Source organism: Ischnura elegans, chromosome X, assembly GCF_921293095.1.
Source record: "Ischnura elegans chromosome X, ioIscEleg1.1, whole genome shotgun sequence".
Classification (NCBI taxonomy): Eukaryota; Metazoa; Arthropoda; class Insecta; order Odonata; family Coenagrionidae; genus Ischnura; species Ischnura elegans.
Genome location: NC_060259.1, coordinates 60783366 through 60808945, shown reverse-complemented (window position 1 = coordinate 60808945; position 25580 = coordinate 60783366). Strand labels below are relative to the sequence as shown.

General features: G+C 40.3%; 1 protein-coding gene across 2 annotated transcripts in view; it reads left to right on the top strand.

Moving 5' to 3' along the window:
* Positions 1 to 25580, top strand: part of LOC124170510 (ceramide kinase) — a 143068-nt gene that overhangs the window by 13000 nt on the left and 104488 nt on the right. For both annotated transcript variants that reach the window (XM_046549280.1, XM_046549279.1), the window contains exon 2: positions 10160 to 10501. In XM_046549280.1, coding sequence (XP_046405236.1) covers positions 10160 to 10501 — 342 coding nt within the window. The remainder of the gene's footprint in view (positions 1 to 10159; positions 10502 to 25580) is intronic.

Below are 25580 nucleotides of genomic sequence, written 5' to 3'. Positions count from 1 at the left end.
AAGGAGAGGCGGAGTCAAAGGTCACGATTGTTTTATTCTAGTAAATTTCTAACGTTTTTCGTCTGTACGCAACGAAGCTGAATGATAGTACTATCGAGTATACATTAATTCAGTAACATGCTATACCTATATTTAAACAATTTTTTAACATTATTATCTTGAATAAAGTTATCCTACGTTCACCTCCGATTAAAATTTACGCGTTTTCAGCGTTTTCGTTGTGCCCAATCCCTATGGCTTCTTGAAGTCAACATTGGTTTGTCTCACTCTCACGGGTCCCGTTACGCGGTACATGATGATATTGCCCCAGCGTTCAACGTCCTTTGCGACGAAATTCTTGCGAAAAAGTCCTGCAAAACTCCTCCACCTACGAAATGCTATCGCCGGGAATTGTACCCGAACTTCCATCAACGAAAGACGTTCTAACGACGAAAAACATTCTAGTCACCAGAACAAAACAATCACCTAAAGTATATTGTAATGTTAGCATCATTATTGTTAGTCAACAATCCTAAGATTAGTCTGACGCAGCTCTCCATTCCGCTCTCCTCTCCGCTAGTCATTTCATAGCGACGCGTCGCTTTGAAAAGGCTAGCTATACGCCGCGACGTATTTCTTCCCTTTCACATCCTTTATAAAATATTCTATGTAACTCATTCGGGGCCGTCCCTTGACTTTCTTCCCGTCCATTTTATCTTCATCATTCTTCGGTAGCACCACATTTCGAATGCTCCTCTCTCGACTTCTCTGCACCTGTTAACGTCCAAGCCTCGCTTCCATAGAGAAACATGCTTCACGTGTAGCATGTGATGAATTATTTCCTTACTTCTATGTTTGTATTCTCAGCTGTAAGAACATTCTTCTTTTTGAGGGAAGCCCTCTTCGCCTGAGCTACTCCACTGAGTTTCTTTCTTGCTTCGTCCATCGTTATAGGTAACAAAATTCTTTCACCTTTCTTTTTCGTATGTACTGCATATTGATTTCTGAGTGATATTACTTCAGAGAGACATGCTCAATGAGTAGCATCTAATCTCAGCTGTGAGAAGGTTTTTCTTTTACGAAGAAAGTCCTCTGTGGGATCAAACATTTCCATCGGGGAGTGAGAAGCGTGACTGGAAGCTAATGCGTGCTGGTCCTGGGTGACGTCACGGTACACATAGCTTCCACGCGAAAAAAAACGGTACGGGTTGCGAAATGAAGTATTCGTGCGCGAGAGCGTTCGTTCAGCTCCGGCAACTGAATGGGACCTCGAAGATTTCGCCTTCTTTTCAAGGCCATGGTAGTTAGAGTGGGGATCATGCCGTTGGGCAGTGAGTCCTTTGGACTTTTTCGCAATGGAAGTGTTACCATGGCAGAATACGCGTTTAATTAAGCGCATTCAGTCTGTCTGCGTTCAGAACACGTCTTAAACGCAAGTTCATCTCTTCAGGCCGTGATATATTGTGCAAATTATTGTAGGGAAGAATCATTCCGAAATTATCATGGTGAAACAAAACTCAGTACTATTCCACAAACTTTTATTTTAACAGTCTACTAGTTTCGACGTTTATACCGTCATTATCAAGACTTACTAGGATAAAAGTTTTTGGAATAGTACTGAGTTTTGCTTCACCATGAACATTTCATCGTTCCACCAAGTAACGCCCAAATCAGTTGATTTTATTCCGAAATTAGTTTTAATTAAAGGCCAGTTTTTAATTCGGTTTCAGTTAATTTGAAATTAGCACCAGCGCACTGCTGCTGTCGTGCATTTTTCCTTCTTACGGAGCACATAGAGGTCCATCAAATTTAGAGTAAAAGTCTAACAATATAAAGCCTGTATATCTTGCTTGCTGTTTATGGTGTTTAATTATTAAAAAAATTAGGGGAACGTTGAATTTTTTCTCGTTAACTACGAAATATTTCCGAGGTAGCTGCTTTGTGATCGTTAATTCATTTTTAGGCGTTGTATGTTGCTCTTGTGACAGCTGAGAATTTTCAGAAAAGAATATTTTAAAGTTATTGTTTGTTCAGTTGCTCTGCCTGGCTTTTATGGAATTTTACCGCGTGATCTTGAAAATAGAGGCTTTTGAAACTTAGCGCTGGATATGCTGTGGATCCAAAGAAAGACTAACTTTAAAAAGGCTTGGATGAATTGAATAGTACAAAACAATATGGATAAACAATATTGCAGGTAATGTTGGGGTAGAATGGTACGCGCAAATTTATTTGTAAATTGATGTGAGATTTTAAAAATATGTGACATAATAGCAGGCCTGGAACTAGGACGGGGCAGGGGGGTACGTGCCCCGGGCGGCAGATTTCAAAGGGCGGCAAAATTCGAAAAGTTTTTTTTAATTTTTATAGTTAAATTATTTAACAATAATTATTAACTTATAAATTTGAAACAATAGTACATATAAAATTTCTTAAAAGCAAACATACGGTCTGTAATTTCAACTAATGCATCTCAAAAACCAGCTTACGAAGGTATTTGCTGGCCTCGGTGGCGGCGGGGTAACGTCCTCGCCTACCAAACAAGAGGTCGCGGGTTCGAGTGCCGCCTGGGTAGGTTTCCCCAGTCCAGGGCATGGTTGTTCGTGTACGTTTACATGTTACATTTTTTAATTACCCCGGTATAAAATGGCGAATAAGGGCTGTATACGGTGGTTTGAGAATAAAATAAAATAAAAGTAAAAATAAAAATGTATTATATTTTAGTGGTGGGGATGGGAAGAGGAGGAGGAAGTTGGGATCAGGGCGACGAACTGATCTATCCCTCCCATGACATAACCCCTAATTCCAGCCCTGCATAGTGGGAGAGAATGACCTGGATGGAAGGTTCGTGTTATTTATAATTCTTAGTGAGTGAATTAAAAAAATCACAATTTTAATGGAGTTGAACGAGGTAGCGCATTGCTGATGGACATAAATACCACAAGACAGCATGTTTGAGCGCAATGATGATGAAATCTATGGAAAGAAAAAAACAAGCGAAAGATAGTCCATCTGGTTCCATATGTCCCTACGCCTGCTACTTAGTTGGGGTGGGCTCTACCCTTATCCAAAGCAACCGTCGGACTGAGGCACTAATTCGATGGCAAGCGCGCGCCTCAAAAGACTGGTCCAATGTGAAATAATAAGTAGTCAATGCTTTTCAATATGTCTCACCTGATACTTGGTGAGGGGTGAGCTTTACCATCACCAATGCAACCCCACCTTCGGGTCAAGGCCCTTTAGCGCACTCTGGGGAAGAATGTTGTTCATTGCGAAAAAAAATAGTTTAAGGCTTTCAATGAAATACGTCAGTTACGTATTTGGGGTGAGTTCTATCCCTATTTATGGTGACCAATATTCGAGCTGAAGCACAGATCAAATTAATCAGGGCACCCTGGGAAATAATGAGGTCCATTCTAAAATAATAAATTCCCAGTTTATGCCTTTCAATGTGACATGCCCGTTACTTAGTTGGTGGTGAGCTCTAGCCTCACCTGTCTGAACCAGCCTTCGGGTTAAGTCCGTTTAGCGCACACTGGGGAAGAATTTAGTATATTATGAAATAATACATAGCTTAAACCTTTCAATGTGACACATTGTTACTTATTTGGTGAACTCTACCCTCACCTGTCTGGACCAGGGATGGCAAGTGAAACGAAAATGTTTCGTTTCGACCCGGAGGGAAACGAAAATTCGAGGCCTAGGTTTAGTTTCGTTCCTGCACGAAATTAAAATCACCTAGGAGTGTAGTTTCGACGCTGGACGAAACTTTACTCCTGGGAATGAAACTAAAGTAATCGAAACTCCGCTGTTCATCGTTAGTTTCGATCCTAAAAGTTGAGTGGAGGGGGGTAAGAGGGAATAGTTACGACCCATACATAGACATACGTGTAGAGAGATGAAAACATAGAGCTTAAAAATCGAATGGCCATTTTCCGTGTACCGTTCTCCTGTTAGTGGTAAAGTATGAGTGTCCCATGCATATAATGGCGTTATGCCGAACCTCTACTTTAGTTTAGCTTTACTTTAGTTACCTTTACTCTAGTTTAGCTGCCCGGGTTTAAATCCATTTCGATTCGTTTCTACATTTTGCTTCCGGGAACGAAACTATCTGGCGGCTAGAGTGTTGGCTTCCCACCCGGTGGGCCCGGTTCAAATCCCGGCAGCGGCAGAGAATTCTCAGAGACTGCCCGATCCCTGCTTGAATGTTGTGTGGAGGACATTTCAAGCGCAACACTCCGTCCGTCGGATGGGACGTTAAGCCGTGGTCCCCTTGGCGTTTTTCGTTAAGAGCAGGCTAATGTCGACGCCGGGTTTCTCTCCACCCTTCCTCAACTACCCTTCCCTCATGGCGCAAATGACCTCAGCTGTCGGTCGCCTCCTCCAAATACCATACCATACCATACCATACGATTCGTTTCTACATTTTGCTCCCGGGAACGGAACTATCGACATTTTATTGGTTTTGACTTTCTTTTTGCCATCCCTGGTCTGGACCAATCTTCGGTCCGAGGCACTGAGTGGGCAACAAGCGCCCGCCGGGCGGCAATAAGAGCTTTTCCCTTTTCCGCATTGCCGTCGGTGCAAGCGAACTTCGGCGATGCAGCGGCCGCCCACGCAGGCTCCTCCCCTGTCGCTTTGGCACGCGGGCGGAGTGATGTTCGCGTGCCCAGCTGTTCGCACGGCCAGTGTCTGCCCCTACCTCCCCTCCCCCCTCCGCTACCCCTCCCCTTTGTCCCTACTCCGGATCGCGCTGATGCCAATTTCCCCACTCCAGACCGAGTTGAGCGAAACAGTCGTTGATTGTATAAGGGTTTTGGCGGGACTGGGGCGAGGAAGGAAATGGAATAATCGCTCGTGGCCCCTTTAACAGCATCCTCGCAATTTTTTTCGAATCGTCGGTCGTAATTTTTTCATCACGGCCCTGTGGGGAAACTGAAGTAGAGGATTGGCTTTCTGTGGTGTCGGTTCATTGTATAGGGTAGAGAAAAATTGTGTCACGAAATTAAATCCCTGGATAGCAGATCCCAGGGGGAACCTAAAATTGCCGATGATTTTTGGGTACAAAACGCACCATTTTTAAAGTACAGATACTTTGAACTAAGCGCTCCGATTGGCCGCGAGTTTGCCCTGTCCCCAAATGCCTTGGATACATCGCAACCTCCCGCAGGCAAGCATTCGAAGTCATGAGTTGTCCAGTGCATCTGGCAATGGGACAAACTCGCGGCCAATAGGAGCGCTTGGCACTAAGCTTCCATAGTTTTTTTAAATGATGTACAACATAAAAACAGTGTGCATGCATATAATAAAAAACTTAACTTCGTTATTCATGAAGTTATTTCCCCATATTCCTTCTTTTTGCACTTATCTTGTATCGTGCAATGCCATTTTCAAGGTCAATATGTAAATTTTACATTGAACATACTTTACCATTGTACTCTAACTCATTTGCTCACTGCCCCAAACCGAAGTTTGCTTTGATTAGGTGAGGGTAGATCCTACCCCTGACTAAGCAACAAGCATGTCATATTGTAAAGCGTTGACTATGCATTATTTAATGCTGGCTTCTCATCTTAGGAGTTGGGCTGAAAACCCTGATTTATTTTGATTTTAGTGGTATTTGGAGGAGGTGACCGATATCTTAGGTAATTTTCGCCGTGAGGGGAGAGTAGAGAAAATAGGGTTCAGAAGAGTTTGGTGTCGGCTTTAGCCTGCATTGAGCAAAACGAAATCCCATTGCACTGTGTATTCCAGCAGTCATATGGCAAGCATAGAGAACTTCGCTTAATTTTTTATGAAGTTATTTCTCCGTATTACTTCTACTGTGCCTTTGCCGTGCAAGTTAGCTTATTTAAGCTTGATTTTATATAGAATAGCAAAAAAATTACGTTGCGTAATGGAATGTTGCCAGTAACCCTTCTACATCTACATAATACCCTGCGAGCCACCTCTAGAGTGTTTGGCAGGGGGTGATCAATCACCAGCATGCAACTGGATTCCCACATGCAAATCACACGGTCCAAAAAACGTTACGTTTAAGTAAACTCTTAATTAAAAGCAGACCATTTTTTTCCCTATGAATACCTACTTTTATATTCCCTCCGCGGGGTATAATGTAGTGGATTTTGCATTTAGTGAAGAGCATGTTAGAATCGAAGCCGGGTTTCTAGCCATTGCGTATATAGCGAAAATGATCGTAGTTGTCGGCCGCATACATTAACCATGTCGTACTGTTAAGGCCTGTTTACACGGTACATTAACACGTGCGGGTTTATGTCTAAATGTATGAACGGGAGAATAAACGCCAAAATGCACCATGTAACCACCCAACTTGTGCGAATGCATGCACAGAAAATAGAACCTGTTCTAATTTGGTTCATGCATTCGTACATGTTCCGTTCCGGTCCGCAAAAAGCATTCATGCAAACAGACATTAACTCTTACGTGTTCACCATCATCCAGTACAGAAAATATTTATTTTCTATACTTGATAAAGATGTAACAGCCGAAACCGGTCGAAAATTATTTTTAAACATGTATATTTAAATATATATTTTCTGTACTTGATAATGGTGTAACAGACGAAACCGGTCGAAAATTATTTTAAATGTATTGTGGAAGTATCAGTGTCTGTTATTGATAATACGGTAATTTTGTCTATGGTTGGACAAAATTTATTCGAATACCGTTAGAACAGAGTAGATAGAAGTAGCAGACTGAAGCAGGCGCGATTCAAAAGTAGGCTCAAAGATTCTCTCAAGCCGGGTGGGCGTTCTTGTCGTGATGTCAATGTGATTGGCAACAGTCGCCATTCTTAAATGGCTTGGCAGCTTGTGGCTCTAAAATGAATATGCCACGCATGACTGCCCATGCAAGGTGAACATTTCTCTGAGGACGTTGTCACTGTTTCCTTATCGTTTATTTGGGATCCACCTACGTATAGTAATAAAACCGAAGATATATATGCCATTTCTATTGACGAAGTAAGTAAGTGTAAAACTATGCCTTGTATGATATGTGACACGATTTACTGGAAGTTATTAACATCAATTTAATGTAACATTGCAGTAGTTCTACTGAATTTATTTGAACGCGATGCGTTTCGTTGTTGCGAGAACTTTCTCAAGAGTCTTGACTTGAACGTAGGAATCTTGTAACAAGGAAACGTATCGTGTTCAAATAAATTCAGTAGAAATATTGCTGTTTCATTTAACCAATAATAAAAATATGAATGAGATCGGAAAAGGAAAATAATGGAAAAATAAAAGTTGCAAAAATTGAAAATGGTTTTTACTAGGAAAAAAGCATGTATTTGTTTAAATTTGGTCATAAATTGTTTTTGGCATATGCGCCGCCTATGTGGCCAAATGCCACCATGTAGCGTTTAGTTTGTAGTTCCTCGTGAGTTGTGAGTATACCGCACGTACTCAATAAAAGCCGGTCTTTAACTTTTACATTAATTACTCTGGGAAGTTTATACGGGTCCCCTACGCTTAATTTGTCTTGTTGTCTTCAGTGTTTAAGTCCCAAAGCGCGGTAATTCCCGCTGACGAGATGGGTTTTACCAGTTCTTATTGTGCCGATGACCTTTCAAACTTTCGAAGTCAAGGAAAGTACACAAATGAGGATTGGAATTAAGGAACTTTGCGTGTGGCATCCTCTTTGTAGGGAATCGATTCGGCATTGGGAATCCCGAAGCCTTTCATCATTTTGCAGTGTAAACTGCCTAGGGGATGCAAGTCTTATATCCAATTCTCCAAATGATTTGAGCCGGATCGGGAATGAATGGCCGATACCGTGGGTGGCATTCGCCCCTCTTCCATCCTCCAAATGCATTGAATAGACACTTGACTCTGTTCGGAATTTTTCCACCAGCGGGCAAAAGTACTGGGAAATAGTGAGCATGGAAACGTCGCACTTCTCAGGAATTCATGTTTAGATTGCAGGATATTCGGAAAGATGCTAACAAAAGAGATTCAATTAATCTCGTTGAGTTTATTTTCAAAACTCCGTGTATTTTTCAATGTTTGAACTAGGAGAGATAATTTAAATTCTGTGTTGACAGTTTTGGCTCATTAATTAAAGAAATATTGAGAATAAAGAGTGTTTTTATTTGCACTATGTGAAGAAATATTAAGGCGTAGGACTTTCCAGGCGCTTGTTCGTAAAATAGAATTGAAAATTGAATATGTATATTAAGTACTCTAGGACATTTTGGTCAACAGAGTAAAGCCGTTAGCGTTCGTTCCTGCTCGATAGCACCTCATCAGAATATTGAATATGCACGAATTTTATTGGTCAAAGGATTTATTAAACATATCATGTCATCATTATGGAAATTATCTCCATTTTAGTGTCTCTGCAACTGTCTTTCAGGTTTACTTCCATAGTCGTCCGAAATTTGTCTTCTTAGGGTAAACACAAGTCGCAGTGCGGGATACGGTAGTTGAATATAGCTCAGAGTTATTATTTTTGGATCATGAACCTTTTTTATCTCGTCATTGATCTCTCCGGCACTGCTATTTTGTGTTAAGGTTTTCTTGTCTGCAGCACATGCTTGCCTGTCATAATAGGCTCGTATTGGTTAAGTAAGGATGCAATGTCTTCTTGTTCGATGGATTTTGTTGCGTGGCTTAAAAAGGTCAGCAGGTACTTTCTTTTACGTTTTCCTTTAACAAGAGCCATAATAAAACGCCCTTTGACCTGCATGCCCAAGTTCACCAGTCTGAAAGTCAAGTAGAATATCCAGCCAATATGCGAGAGTTTTACCTCTTCGGAGAAGGACATTGCATCCCTGCCTGCATATCCCGTGCAAACTAAACTGAGTAGGCGGAGGTGGAAAATAATAAACGACAAAAAAGTCGGTTGCTATGCGACGATCGTCCGCTTTGATGTTTTTGCTGGGCTCAAGTCGGGCGACAAATACGTATTCTATTTTTGATTGCTTTTCCGATGAATTTTACTTTTTTGTTCTATCGATCGAATATTTGTTCGCCTTGTTGCTCTTTTCGATCGATCGTTGAAGAGTAGCGTGCTCACGAATACGTATTTATTTTATCGTCCGCGGTATCACTTCATCAAAGAGCGTTTGTTGGCTGCCCTAAGAAATCCATTTTATTGTTTGCGCGTTACCATCTGCTAATCGGTAGACTTTTTTGTGAATTTTAACCATTTATTTTCCTATATAAATTCTAACATTTTATGCTAATATTTTTGATGCTGAATAATGGTAATTTTGAGCTTAAATTGTTCCAGTAACATATCTGTTATTAAAACTTATTTTTTATAATATTATCTTGTATATTAACCCTTCAAGTGTGGTAACGTTTTTATACGTTTTTCACGTTGAGTGCGGCATTTACCCAAAGTTTTTATTGCTACCGGAATAGTGAGGGCTGGAGAAGAAGTATGATGCATTACGAAAGTATGTTATCAGCTGCAACTTGACAAAGATATTGCCCTTTTAAGTTCTTAATTGACGCTTTATGACAGTTTGATGATGTGTAATTCAAGATATTTTATAAAAGCTTATTCCTTATAAAACAAGACTTTTATTAGGGGTTTTATTAGCGACTTTAGTGACATAAGAAGGAAAACCACGGAAACTTTGCCATTTTGTCATGAATTGAATTGGATGGCAATGCATGATTATTTACTTATAATTCTGATGTCAGTAGATTAATCATTAAGGATAAAAATGTCACGATCATGTTTGCATTTTTGAGGTTAAATGTCTTATTTAACGGGTCTTACAAATGTGGAAGGTATGGATTCATCTACTGATCTATTGGTGATTTGGGCTCTCACTGTCAGAGGCCAATAAGCACCGCCTTTTCACAGGGGCGCAGTTAGGAATTAAGCCTAGGGGGGGTTTTAGGCACAACTCGTACTGGGGTGTCTGGTGGTGTGGAATACCCGCCAGGGTAAGCGGGAGGTGCGGGGGCACTCCTTCAGAAAATTTTCAAGATAAATGGTTCAAAATAGTGAGTTTTACGGCTTTCGGAGGAATATTTTATTAATATTTACACTACTCTGTAAGTAATATTAATCCAATTAAGTAAAATGGATTAAACTTAAAAAAATTCTGAGCTCTGGGGGGGGTTTATCCCCCAAAATCCCCCCCTCGCTGCGCCACTGCCTTTCCGATCCCTTCAATTAACCTTTTTTCTCCTTTGTCCCGCAGCTCGGTGCACGGTGTCCATGAAGGATGTGATCTCGGTGCACGCGTGCCCGCGCGTGTGCCAGCAGGACGAGGAAGCGTGGTCGGCCGAGGAGCGGGTGGGTTGCGGCGCGTTCGCCAACCGCTCCTCCAAAGAAATTGAGGTGGCGGCCGCCGTGGCGGAGCGCAGCCGCCGGGAGAGGCTCAAGAACGCGGCGGCCGTCGGCGGGCCCCAGCCCGGGTTCGTCATCCACTACGCGGAGCGCGGCACCAAGAACCGATGGCGACACAAAAGCGTCACCTTGAGACATACGGACCCGCACCAAGTGGCATCCTGGCTCAAGACACTCCGGAACCACCTCGCCGGTGAGTTGTGCCAAGTACCACCATTTTCCAACCCTGTATACCGCCCATTTCACACGGTTTCATGTTAAATACAGTCCGTTCTGTACAATTAGACGCGTCGGGATCGGTACGTATTGTCCCAATTAAGCGGTTGTCTCATTTATTGTTACATTTAAAAGCTGCCAGTACAAGTCGACCATTAGGTCAGGTGGTAACATCAACTGGATTTACCCAAGTTAGGACAGAAAATTGCGAGTGGAAGACGCACATGCGTAGAAATATAAATAAAATTTCCTCAGAAGAAAAGAAACTCAAGAAAAAGAAAATTGACCCTTAAAATGTACACTCTATATAACCTTCTCAAGGACTTGTTTTCAGTTTGGCGGGGAGTTCCAATCCCCTATATCCAGATACAGGAAAGAATATTTTGTTGTACTTGACAGCTTTTTCGGAGAGTCTATCTTTTTTTATATATCCGAAGCGTTCCGTAAATGCGCTTACATACTCGTTGAAATGTAATATTGCTAATTAAGTGAGGATTATTGCGCAAAGGTATTCAATAACTTATTTATTTAATGATAAATTAAGACTGTGATAACGAAGAAGTGCCCAGAACGGTAAAATAGTGATGGCGAAAGCACAAAATCTGTTTTTGGTGTGAAATAATTGCATGCGTTCATGTATTTGGCAAATATCACCCATAAATTTTCCTTAAAGCTTTTTTTCTTGCCCCAATTAACCGAAGGAAACTAATGGCTAAAATCTCAGGGCACGCGATATTTTACTCCAAATTATACTGCAGGTCATTTGGGTTAAGCATTCTTTCACTCCTCCACATCCAGTGTTCAGTTTTGCTCCTTCACATAATGCAAACGCCGTCCATATTTTCTCGAATATGGAGTAAAAACACGCAAGCCAACATTTTAATTATTCTTTAATGCCATTTAATAAAATAATAACTTAAATGTTTGATTTGGGCAATTCCGGAATAAATAAATATGCTCTAACTAAACTTGACACTTGTGAGGCAAATGTGATGTGGTTGGACGTGCCTTTAGATGAGCGTGCATGGAATTCAGAGGCTTATTTGGATTACTAAAATGTGACGATAACTAGTGCGAGCTGTGACGTAGATTAAAGGAAAAAATAATTTTTAAATTCATCGATTGCTAGCAAAAATAACCAAAGACGTAGTCGTTTACAGTAATTCGATTACTTTTACTTCGTTGCATCACAAGACTGTCCACATCCATGCGATAAGGCTAGCGCTGCGTCTTCTGCGTTTTTCTACCAAAGAAATCTTGCTTATGGTTTCTCTTTAAATATTCTTCATGATCCTTATGTACCTCCGCATTTTCTCTGAGATAACGTATTTGAAATGCTAATATGCTGATTGTTAGAGATACCAAATTTTTGTGAATTTTAAGTACAGTTCATTTCAACTACTCGTTTTAATTTCAATTCATACTTATAATGGTGAAAAAACGTATAAACTTGCTTGATGCGCTTGATAATCTAGAGATTATTCAGGTTATCAGGCGTCTACTCAATATATTACGCATATCGATGCGTGATCGCGTATCGTCGTGGTGCGTGGGCTGCACCCGACCGCGTGCCGCTGGACCCGCGCCTCCTTTATTGATTCATTAACTCGTCCGACGTCATGACTGCTGGATTCGGGCGGCCCGCCGCCGCACCTACGCTCTTCAATAAGCGGCGTCTGTCTACCTGGGGACGTCCGCCGACTCCGATGGGCGTCGTCCTGCCATTCTAGCCCAGAGACTAATTACCCGCTTAAGTCTGCATCCCTACGCCTTTGTAAATGATTAGCTGGCTAAGAGCAGGGATGGAAAGTGAAACGAAATGAAAATATGTCGTTTCGACCCGGAGGGAAACGAAAATACGAAGCCTAGGTTTAGTTTCGTTCCCGCCCTAAATTAAAATTACCAAGGAGCTTAGTTTCGACCAGAGACGAAACTTTACTCTCAAGAACGAAACTAAATTAATCCAAACTCCGCTGCGCATAGTTAAGTTTCGATCCCAGAAGTTGAGCGGAGGCGGATAAGAGGGGATAGTTACGACCCATTACGTTTGACATACGTGTAGAGAGGTTAAAACGTTGAGCTTAAAAATCGAATGGCCAGTTTGCGTTCACCGTTCGCTTGTTAGTGGTAAAAATATGTGTGTCCCATGCATCTAATGGCGGTAGGCCGAACCCATAGAACCTATACTTCATTCAACCATACTTCGTACTCGGTGTGTGGGTCGAAACTAAACTGTTCGAAGGTGAAGAACGTGGTCCCTCCGGAGCGAAACATTATCTGGGTCTCGTTGCGTCCGAGAGTTAAGTTTCGACCCGAAGTAGTTTTGACCCCGATTTCGTTTCGAACCTGAGTATAGGTCCCCGGATTAAAATCCATTTCTATTCGTTTCTACATTTCGCTCCCGGGAACGAAACTATTGAAATTTTACTAGTTTTGACTTTATTTTAGTTTTGATTGCCACCCATGGTGAAGAGGTAGCGTCACTCCCCCTCGGCCTGTCTAATTTTGGATTCTTTTTTGTCGTACGGTTTGGCTAAAACTGAAGCTCTAATCCTGAAAATTTCAGGGTGTATTGACGAATAAATGATCATTACAGGCGCCGAAGTTTTGCATATAATGAAATCTCTTATTTCATGTAAACGAATTTAGTTTACATGATTGTGATATAGTCTACATAAAAATGTTATGTCTAATTTATCATCCTAGTTTGTACGTTTTTTAAACCATTATGGGTATGAATATATTAAAATGAACTATATTCAAAATTGATATTCACGAAAATTCGGCACCTTTAATCAGTACCTCAAATAAGCTGGTAATGCAGACAAATTCGTTCACTAGCGGCAAAGAAAAGGAAACATCGCTAAAGAATAATACATAGAAAGGAAGCCATGATAAGATGCAATACAAAGCAATGGAATAATCATTCAACATAATCTTGAAACCGACTTCTAACATTTTTCTTTCGTGGATAGGTGTATAACCAATGCATTTTTTTTGGTGTACCGGGACTGGCCACGGTGATAACTTAACGGAGTCTCCCGCAAAGCACAAATTGTGCAAAAAATCCACAGAGAAAAAAAAATAATTCGCCTTGACCGGGATACGAACCGAGAAGCCCCGATTTCCGGTGAAGTGCCAGCAAAGCTACCGAGGCATCATTCTCCTCTGTGGAAATTCCGGTTGAATAATTTTTTTTCTCTGTGGATTTTTCGCACAATGCGAAACAATAAATTTTACGGCAACACCCTTCAGCTTAATAACCGTGGCAATTCCATTGCTTAAATGATAAATTTAAAAAAAAATACTCAGGAACTCGCTCAGTCGGTGAGCCAACCTTATAAACCACCGCTGTATTAATGTCACGCATCTAGTGTAGGTTCTAGTCATTTTCCTTGGGCAGCTGCCCTCCACGAAGATATTAATTTAGGCTTGTTCGAAAGCTTCGCCCGAGTTTGGAACCCGGGATCCGTGATTCTGCGGCCAAGCATTCTACCCACTGGGCTACAACGATCCCCCTACTCGCGGATAACGCTCACGTGAAGTGTATGGAATCGTGGAATACGTGTCATTCCACTTGTAGTTAATAACTATGGGAAGAGCAAAGCAAATTGAACTAAATTAGAGTGTGATAATATAAAATTACCGCGATTATGTCCAAAGCCCTTGGTGAACGTCAACCGGTTTCAGCTCTCGCCTGTCATTATCAAGGTTAACGGGTATTGCCCCTTGAAACTGATATGCAAGAGCTGGAACCGGTCGCGTTTACCGATGAAATGCGTGGAAATTCTCATGTCAACTTGTATTTTCGTTTTTAGCACTCTTTTACATGCTTCATCAACTGTGCATAAGCATCGGGGCCTTTTTTTGGACGTATTCCCGGCCATTTGTTATTCGCCTGTTGTTTTCATCAGACTATCATGTATAAGGCTAATTGAAAAAAATTGGAAAATTTATCATGATTGCGATCCTTAAGGTGGTTAACAAGATGCATCACTCCCGCTCGGCCTATCTAATTTAGACGAGGAAACATCACTAAAGAATGTTAGTTTAAAAGGAGACCATGAATACAAAACGATGGAAAAAAATCAAATATATTCATTGGTGGTTTTTCGGTGGCATTCGTGGAATTTGTGGGTGGTTTCATACCGAGGTTATGAATCCTTTCGTGGAAACGAACGTGTTATCGGCGCCGGTCACTGCTCCCAATAAGAATAAAATCTACGCGATATTCTTCTTCCATCACTTTTAGCGAGCGATTCGGGTTTTGGACTAAATATGTGATAAATTCCTTGAATTTTTGACTTTAACGAATTTTCCTATCCAGTATATGAGTGAAAGGCTGAATTTAGAACTTATCACCGACAGTCAAATTTCTAAACCGAATAACATTTGTTTCGGGGCTGCTATTTCGTGGCTAATGATCCTTTTCTATCTCATTTTTAGGCCTGGTATCATGACCCTCTTCTATGCATGGGCTATATTTTTATTGCTGGCATTATCGTTTTTCTCTTTAGTTTTTTTAAAGTTGTGTTTGGATCATACCATTCTATAATGAAGTAAAACGGAAGACTTTCAAAATTTCTCCGAGCAGAGTTTCATTTTTTTAAAATTCCGGTGACCGATTTCCTTCTCGCCCTTAAGGCGAACTACTACGAAACAATTTAGTGTTCCTCGCATATTTAATGGCGGTGGAAAGCTCTGGGGCTGTTACTTCAGAGCGCGTATCAATTTTCTGCTTGAAATTTATTTTCTCAGTTTTCTCCCATATTCATGTTTGGTATCGTAACTACCTTTCTCCGCTTGCATGCCATTTTTATAATGCTGGCGAAGTATTTCCTACTATTTTAAGGAGGCCATGTTGTATATAGCCATGCTAAATTAAGGATTGGGAATTTAAAAATTTACCTTTACTATTGGCTCTTAAATTTTATCGAAATATTTTTGCCTTTGCTATTTTTCCTTAAAATTTATCGGAATAATTTTGCCTTTGCTCTTTTCTTTAAATTTTATCGAAATAATTTTCCATTCGCTATTTTCCTTAAATGCTATCCTAATCATATTGCCACACAAAATGAGCGCGCGGAGCGAACCGAACGTGTACGTTCGTAAAATATTTACTAAACGTGAAAACTTCTGTTATCCTGTGTGTGGAGAATTCTGTGAGATTTATTGGAAAAAATGTTCCCAACTATAAGGCGCACTGGGCAGAATGGATTGTGTTGCAATGCATTCTCTCTCCCTTGGGTAATTGACATTGATGTGGCTGACGACAGTAGCGCTCGGAGCGACCTTGTTTCCACTGCGCCTCGCCGTGGCGTCGGGCGGCAGTGAAGACCCGAGGAGAAGTTTTTTCCTCGCGCATAAATGCCCATAGTCCGCGTTTATTTTCATGGAAGCGGCGTGCTCGCCTCTCGGTTGCGACGCCATGAGGAAAGATGAAACGTACCAAGGCTAGTTCCGTATGAAGGAGGGTCCCTGGGTGACAACACGAAGTGTGAGGCAGTTACTGTATGCTGTGCATCATGTGTCATGTTTCCCCTGAGACTGCAAGGCCGTAGCCAGAAAATATTTTCGGGGAGGGTTTATGGAATAGTAGACAAGCATAAAATTATTTTCATAAGATAAATAAAATAGCGTATACGGTTAAATGTGCATATTTATTATAAACCCTTAAAGGAAAATATAAAAATATTATTATAAAATTTAATTTAGCCTTCTAGCTTTTTTTGCAGCGACCAAATGAATTAACTCCTCAGTGTAATAAAAATTCAGTAATGAATTTTTAGACGAAGAAAGGGATTAATTTAATGACTCTAATTTGATGTTAGTGACAGGTAGAAATATATTAGTATTTTAACTCTTTCAATTAAATATCCGACGACTATAAGTACTTTTCACATAATACCGAATGAATATTATCCATTTTTTCAACTTTGAAGTAGCTTTTAAGTTATTGTACCGAAATATAGATATCGATAAATATAGATATAAATATATATAGTTAATTGTAAGACAATATACTTCGACGGATCGGCCAACTTACGAGAGAAGGTAAATTGACGTTCTGGACGTAGATGTATTATCTAGCAGGAGCTGCATAAATTATGTGGTATTAAACATTGCACATATCCCGCATGCATTTCCCTTTAACGATGTTGTTATAAAAATATTACGGGAGGTGGGAATGTTGTTCAAATTTCCTTCCCACTGGTACAATAGAAAAATGCCGAGACTCGATTTCCAAACTGCGGCGAAAGTGGCGCCGCTCCATTTGTTGCAATACTTTTGAATCCGACTGTGCATTTAAATATGAAAATTTAAATTCTATATATATTATGTTGAGCTGATGTCTCTCTCCTGGGCTCCAGCATCGCGTTGGTGAATGTTCTTTCCTCACCGTAAACATTGCCATCAATCAACTTCAAATTACTGGCGGCACTCGGAGGGGAATCTTCGTCGCGTCACGCATATCTCGCGTGACTCCCTTGCCATGTGTCTCTTTTAACCGACAACGTGTCTCGGGTATTATTATTCTTTCATTCCAGCACTCGGGTTCATCAGCGCTGGTTTTTCCCCAGAGAGAGTGGACATTATAATACTACTTGTTCGGATTGCCAGAAACTGTTGAACAGAATGTAGTGATGTTGTAGTGCACTGTAGTGTTAAAAAATGCAGGACTGTAGAGGTGTAGGACATTTTGATGGAAACGGGTTTAAGTCCGAAAGAACATAAAAACTGAGTTAACGTACGTTTTTCACCATCTAAAGACATTCATCTTATAAAAATACGCCAAATAACTGTCATTATCAATTACATTTTGGCGCATAAATGAGATTTTGCGAAAAATCTTGTTGAAAATAAGGCGATGCCCGCGACTAAATTTTGAAAAGAGAACGATTTATGGCCAAAATATTTAGACAAACCTGTGCAATTATAATATTTATGAGAATATTTAAGCCATTGAAGAGACGGCTTGTTTCCCTATGAGGTGCTTATATTGTCAAAATTTCTTTGAATTGATGTTTATTGTAATATTAATTTAGTAAAATTATGAGTCTTGCCACTCCCTCTGGTTTGAGGCCTTCAGAAAAGGCCGCATTCGTAGTTTTTTCATGAATGCTAACCAGTGCCTAACCGTCCCACGTGTGCAAGATGACTGCTTTTGTCGAATGCTATCGTCCACTGGACCATTTAATCTTCTCTACACCTTGTAGGAGATGGTTACCCCCTAAAATGAGATTTTGAAAAATCAATTTTTAATATGATGCCCACGGAATATAAGTCATAACGAATCCATGCATACAATTTCAAGGAAATCGTTTGCGCGAATCTTTTTCTTAGTGTGGTCAAATTACTCTCAGCAACCATGTTTCGTAAAAGATAGGAAAGAAGCACTTACCAAAGATCACATTCGAAATAAGTGGGATCATTCTTCTTGGGTCCTGTACGTATTGAAGAGTATTAATATGTCTGTGTATTCAGATATCGGAGAGAATGCATCTTCTTATAGGTTAAAGGGTCATTATGGCGTTTCGTGCTGCAATGCTCCATAATATTCTTTATAGACGTCAGTGGTCTGATGAAGACGGGGAGACCCTTAGGCAACTACTGTGGATGTGACCCAGGGTATCTTTTTACCCTGCCTTATCCCGAATTGAGCTATGTGATAGGCGTCTACGTGCCGCCGTAATAGGACTTTTTCCCTTCTAAAGAAATATATAAGGGGCAAGGTCATTATGGAGGAAGTGGGTGCGCGGATACGGCCGACTTGCTATCGTTGTGAAATATTGCGGTGTGTGGCTGTGGCTCCATACTGCTGAGCTATGACGGTTTTAAATGGCTTCAGTTTTGAATTCGAGGTACCCATTTGTGAATCACGGACGACTTACGTCGGATAATTTTGCCTGAAAGTATAGCATTAAAAATTGCAAAATTTCAGTGATTTTTAATGACCTTTTTAACTGTAAGTCATAATTTCATATGTATCTCAATTTTGTTTTCTTTACGAATGGAGTTCGTTTTGGAAACCAAAGACATCATAGGAAAGGTTTACTATTGTGATGTACTAAGCTGGGGGTAGATGGGGACCATTTGCTTGCTAAAACTGGCTTATGAAGTAGTGAAATAAAACACTATTCATGAACCGCTCAATAAAATTTTATCATGTATACCTTGAAGGAAAACCTGGGTGGGCTGATTAAATGTTGTTGCGTAAAGTAATTTAGCATTTTAAATCATATAGTTCCACTTGTCCCACGAAAGCAGTTCAGTACAGAATAACACAGTGCCTTATATAAGTAATACATTTCATGACATGCCTCTGATTAACATGTTTAATTGTTTTCCATGTCTGTACTGAAAATCGTGGTATCACTCGATTATGTGCGACGTTAAGCGGTGCTTTGCTCTTGACGGCGAGGATAAATTCTATGGCCATTGTTGGCCGCCTTTCAAAGTTTATTTCGTCTCCTGGATTCACAAGTATTTCTTTCATATAGGTAGTTTTTGATTTCATACAATGCTAGCGCTTTAACGTAATTTTATGGGTGGAATTTGTAAAAAACATTATATTGATGATTAAATACTGTTATCAATTATAAATTACACGCTGTGCCGGTGCAACGTTGAAAATTTGCGTCTTCAATCCCTCCGTTACAACCGTGCCAGGTTGTGTTGGGGACATTCTTGTATGGGAACTTTAAACATCGGAAAAGCTCGTAATATAACGTTCTGATGAGAAATTAGGGTGGTCTGACAGGGAGTAGTATTATCAACTGGTTGTTTCGGGTACTCGACCGAAAACTGGGGTCAATTGCGTAATTTAGGAGTTTAGGAGGAGGAGGAAAGTTGTTAGAAGGCGGGTTGTTTGGGCATTGGAAGGAGAATGGAGATAAGCTGAAGCCATTAGCCTTGTCTGGGTGATTAGCCTCTCTTTGCTCACAGCTAATATTTCATCTGAATAGCTGATTTGTACTCTTCAATTATCACCGCAATGGGGACTGGGATTTCCGCGAACCAAACAGGTGGTATTTGAATGTGATTCATAGGGGAATGGCAGGAGAGTTAAATATTAGCTATAAACCGTATCAGAAGTAAACGATTGGAATGGGCAGCGAAATGGAACGCTTAGGGATATTCTTAAGGTGGTGAAAGATTTCAGACTTTCCCGGTGGATAGCTTAGGCGTGTATTTTTGGGTTAGTTTCTCAATGTTGGGCATTAATACTGCGTATATATCGAGTGAAACACTAATCATTCTAAGGTCAGTGATTTTCTGTTGGCATCATCGTATTACCGTACCTTTCCGTTTACTGAATGGCGCCACAAAACCCTATCTTGGGTTAAATACAGTAACTGAATGTTTTAGTGTTAATTTTTCCTCTCAAATTTATATCCAAATTAGTGCTTTATTTTCATCGTTTCACATTAAGAGGCATTTTCTCTCTGTACTTCTCAGCGTTTATCGCTCCGTCATGCCACACGCCTTTTAGGCGGCTTGCGGGGTATTATGTAGATGTAGATGTCATGAATATAAAAAATAGGAAATGGCGGAAATATAAATAGCCCTTTTGAAAGAAGACTCGCTTCTAGGGACTTATATCCAAATTCTTAAATAGGATGGATTGCTTCCAAGGATCTAGGCGTATGTGAGCATATGGTATAATTTCTACATCTAGGTGCTGCCTTGCTAACAATATCTCCTGTGTTTACCTTCACCTATTTTCCGTGGAACACGTTTAATCGTTTTGGGTGCTACTAGTACTTACCACGATACCAACATCGTATATTTGATTTTTGTCCGCGTAAGCTCTCGCCAAACATTTTTTATTTATGCTCCAAAAATTTTTATTATACGGAAGTTAAATGTATTTAGGAATAGTAGGCATATGGTTACTAAGTACCTATTAATCGTCCTTGAAGTATTACTGAACTTAAGTCGTCAATGGGTAAGCTATGAACATTATAGTAATAATTTCTTAAAAATACAAGGCTAAGGTTTACTGGTAGTAAACCTTAGCCTTGTATTTCCTGTGTATGTACTATCATTCACGGGAAAAATGAAGTTTTTTACGTTTTTATCCTTGAATATAGTTCGTTAAGTTTTTATAAGGATCATCCTATCCGCTATAGCGAGCCGGATATGACAATTCTCACAAGTTCATCTGAAAGTATATATTTAATGTTTTAGGCCACATAGCCTTCAACTAGTTTTGGTTGTTACGAAAATAAGACAGCTTTGTGCTCGAAACCGTATGCGAATATTACAGATTGAAAGAAGTCGACGAGCGTAGCAAGGCATACAAAACGCTAATCTAGGAGAGTCTTCTGTAATTTCTTCAACCGTGAAAAAAAATCTTTTTCAAATGACTTTTTCTTTGAGAAAAGTGTCATGAGCTCTCATGAAAGTTAAAATATCGATGACGGATTGTAATTACTTATCGTATGATGATCGGAGGGGATGATGAATGAAAATCTATGTTATTCGAATGAATCAACGGTAGTTCCTTTAATGGAAACATTATTCGGTATAGAGAGGAGTGAGACACTCGGGATTGGTTTTACGATTACAATAGAGGTGCATAGGTTCATATAGAGCCAATATATGTGGTAGTGTTAAAGATTTTTAGTTTATAGCATGCTCTGGATGAGACATAACGCTTGCCAAATTTGATTTGTTAGTTGAGTAACGTGAAACGTAATACAGCCAGGGCGTAGTGAATGTGGTAAGGAACCTGCTAAATGCCAAATACAGTACAGATGGTTGATAGGGTGTCTTATATTCGAACATAATTTTAATGAAAGAGATAGTTTGAGGCGTGACTTTGTGACATTACTTAATGTTGAATCGAGAAAACCTTGTTTATTTCAAAGATATAACTTTAATCGCGACCAGTTTCGTCGCTGTGTGACATCGTCAGACGAAGTCACACAACGATGAAATTGGTCGAGATTGAAGTTATCTTGTGAAATGTACAAAGGTTTTTTCGATTCAACATAATTTTAATGGTTGTGATTATGCTCTTAGTGTTTCACGCATAGAGATTTTTCCACTAAACGTGACTTCGTGCGTGATTTTCTGTTCGAAGGCGGCAATATTACTAGTCCCAGCCCTTGTCTTTCTTCCGAGAAATAATTTAATAAGCTCAGCCTTGTAGCTGGCTGTGAGGAGCTGAAATTTTATATAACTTATCGTTCCACGTGAGGTCTTGGAAGGGAATCAAGCCATAGCTTTTCTCGCGTCAATGGGTGATGCACTTTCAGGGTGAACCAGTTCTTGCGCGTGGAATATCGGCTGCAGAGGCAAGGATCGCTTCTTTCCCGGCAACTCCGGTGAGCCTCATTGCAGGTCGTGAGGCCGTCGCTTGGCTGCGCTGAGGTCGTCGGCCCCGTAGATTGGAGTCCGCATCTTCGGCGTAAGTGCCGCGAGGTGAAAGCGGTGCCGGAGTGGTTTTTGTTCTCGTACACCGAGGATTATGCGCCCGTTCCACGTGGATTCACACCCACGTGCTTTCTCCGACACGGAACAATGGATCGGCGTTTCTTTTGTTCGGAATTTATTGTATTTATTACATTCCGTTACTCTCTGTATATTGCTCGTAGTTTTTACCGCAAATATTGGTCAAATAACTGGGTGCATTTTAGTCATGGTTGCAAATGCACACATTTTTCTCCGCGAAGATCCAACAAGTAAGCAGATGCGCTTTATGATTGGATGCTGACGTATTTTTAGTTATGGAAAATAAAAATATTAAGATTGATAGTATGCAGATAGTATCATAGTAATGCAGATAGTATCCATTGACGAAAAGCGATGGTGCGATATTCAATGGATACTATGTGCATACGAATTAGATACGGAGGATTCTGTGCCGTCTGGGTTGTTACGCGAATGACTTGGGTGGAAGTGCGATTACAAAATAAGAGAAACGGACTACATTTCCCCTAATGGGGCTCATTTGGACTTTTATTTGGATTTTTATGAATATTACGCTGTCAATTTTTACCTCTTAGATAAACTCGGATGGGAAACTCTGTCGGACCTTAGATTGAAAAATAGACTAAACCTTTTAGATAAATTCAAGGGCAGTGTCTTTTCTAACGAAGTTAACCATATCTTGCGGACGCCAACGTACTACGGAAGATCAGATCATATAAATAAAATAAGAGAGATAGATTGCAGAACAGACAGATTCCGAATGTCATTTTATCCACGATCAATAAGAGATTATAACGGCAGCAATAGAACTCGTAAATAGATTGCATGACTTGTAGTGAAACCTACTAACCTATGTAAAACTTAATGCATGTTTCTGAATTTCTATTCTATATTCTATTTCTAACATAATATAGTAGTATAGTTTGTTATTATACGGGACGTTTTTTGGACGGTGTGGTGTGCATGTGGGAGTCCAAATGTATGCTGCATGCTGGTGATTGATCACCCCCTGCCAAACACCCTAGAGGTGGCTCGCAGGGTATTATGTAGATGTAGATGTCAATAGGTACCTGGTATCCTCACGAAGTACTCTTAGTCATTGAGTTAGAGCGCTGGCAGCAAATACGAGCAGGGAACGATAAAGGCCATTGTAATTAATTAATTATAATTAATTCGTCCGACAATTATCGTACGAATTTACTGTAGCATCTAGGTTGGCCACCACTGTCTGAACGTATTTTAAATGTTTACACTAATCTTTTAATAAGTTACATGGTGAGATATTCGCAGGTCAGGGGTCTTTCAGGAGGCGAGGCGAGGTCAAGGATCTTTTACTTATGCTGTTACATTGTTAATTCTTATTTTTAGTTACTACATTTTTATATTCCCGAATAGTGATAAATCTTCCAATATACACATCCACGTTATTTCCATCGTTGAATTCTAAACTAGAAACCATATGAGGATTATGCAAAAAATGTCCGTTCGTTTCCGAATTTGCCTCTATCTCATAAATGGAAATAAACGTAGGTGAAGCGACCAGCTCGTTCTTTCGACTCGCCAAAATTCAATGCCTCCGCTCACTTGTAGCCTGTTTCATCCGATACATAATGCATTGACCAATTCGTATCTCTGAATAAATGTGTGACTGCAGAAATAATGTCACGGGAAAGGTTGAATAGTGTTTTGTTTTGGGAGGCGCTTTTGTCCGTCCTCTATGCTTTCACATACTGGCGCCTTGAGCGAGTGAATGCGATCGTGTGGGACGCTAATCGCGAAAGCAGGCCGCCCCGAGAACGCATGCCCGCTCGAAGGACGTGTGAGTCAGCGGGGACTGGTCCTCATGGCCCCCAAATTCCCGCAGCCGCGGTGGAACGCGTTACATCACGCCCGTGCCTCGGCCTTTCCCGTCCACTCCGAGGTCGTTTGGGTGCAGCCACCCAGCTGTGGGAAGGCTCCAACGAGAGACGGAGTGATAGTCATCTTCATGAAATTATCTGATTAGATCACATTAATAAATAGATAAGCCTCTCCTTACGGCCTGTTTACACGATACATTAAACTCGTACGAGTTAATGTCTATTTGCGTGAATGATTTTTGTGGACCGGAACGGAATATGTACGAATGCATGAACCAAATTAGAACAAGTTATATTTTCTGTGCATGCATTCGCACAAGTTGGGTGGTTACACGGTGCGTTTTGGCGTTCATACATTTAGACATTAACCCGTACGTGTTTATGTACCGTGTAAACAGGCCTTTACACTATAACATTGAAGCAGTTGGATCCAACATTAACCCGAAGCGCAAATGTCAGACTGTTTATATTAGAAACCGATCCAATTCATGACACGGTTTTCAGCTGTTTCGAGTTGCGCATGCGCAGCGCAGCTCATGAGGCTTGTGACCTTAGCGATCTCAGGTCAGGAATCTCCTCAACTACCTCATATCCATATCTACTCTGTACATGATCGAAGATTTTGAGAATATGCTCCTTCAGTTGTACTACATCCTTCAGCTATTATAAAAGGGTGCTACTTTTCCGGTAAATCATGTTTTAAAATCCTCACATATATTTAAATGTTCAAAATTCCTCACCTCACATTTCTGTATAGGCTCGCGTGATTATGCTTTTATAAGCTAAGGAAAAATGCCCATTACCTCTACTATATGAGTTTCATATTTATAAGCTGCCTCATCATAACCATAGGAATAAAAATATAGCGTATGTGTTATCGTAACTATACTATCTTTTTATTTATTATGTAATGGATGCTGTTATTGAAGTCTAAAATTTAGTTACATGGAAGTGACGCTACAGTGGGCTTTTACAGCTTGTGAGCGTTTTAATTTAAAAACATGTGGGTCGAATTCTCCTTTCTTGTGCATCATTGATCGTGCATTTTAATATTGCAGACTGTCATCTATTAGGGAAACAACGTATGCAAAGTTATTTTCTTTACTTGTTCATTTCTGGATGAACTTCCTTATAATTTTGTAGGAGGCCTAATGGCTGAAGTACTAAAGAAGTTTCTTACGATCAACGAAAAAATATCTATCTTTATACACCGTATGCATTATTTTAAGGTGCACCGATTTTCCTAAAAAAATAGGGCTTTCCAATCCAATTCCAAAATGTTGTATACAATTATCGGACACCTATTGTGAATTCTTATGGCGGGAATTGTATTTACGTAGATAACTGTTGATAAAGACTATAATAATTATTCTTTTCGGCAAAAAGCTGATACAAGGGGGATGATAGCCCTTGAAATATGAATCGTGACTTCGCTACGTATGGGCGCTCACGAAAAACTTTTCCCAGATGGAGACTGATGGCACCGAACGTGAAAACACTCATAGCCAGCGACAAAGAGGTAAACAATTTACATTATCTTGTTGTTACGTTTCTTTTCTGACTGCGGGTACAACGCTTGCTGGTCGTATAGTGCCACCCGAAATAACACTTTAATTCTTGCATTTGATATGTAGATGGGAAAAAGTTATTCAGCGGATAAAGTCTTGGTGAAGCCATTTACTTGTAAATAAAGAACTTGATTCTCCTAAATTACCGGCCACGTTAAATTGTTCGCGAGTTCATCGGGACGCGGCTCAC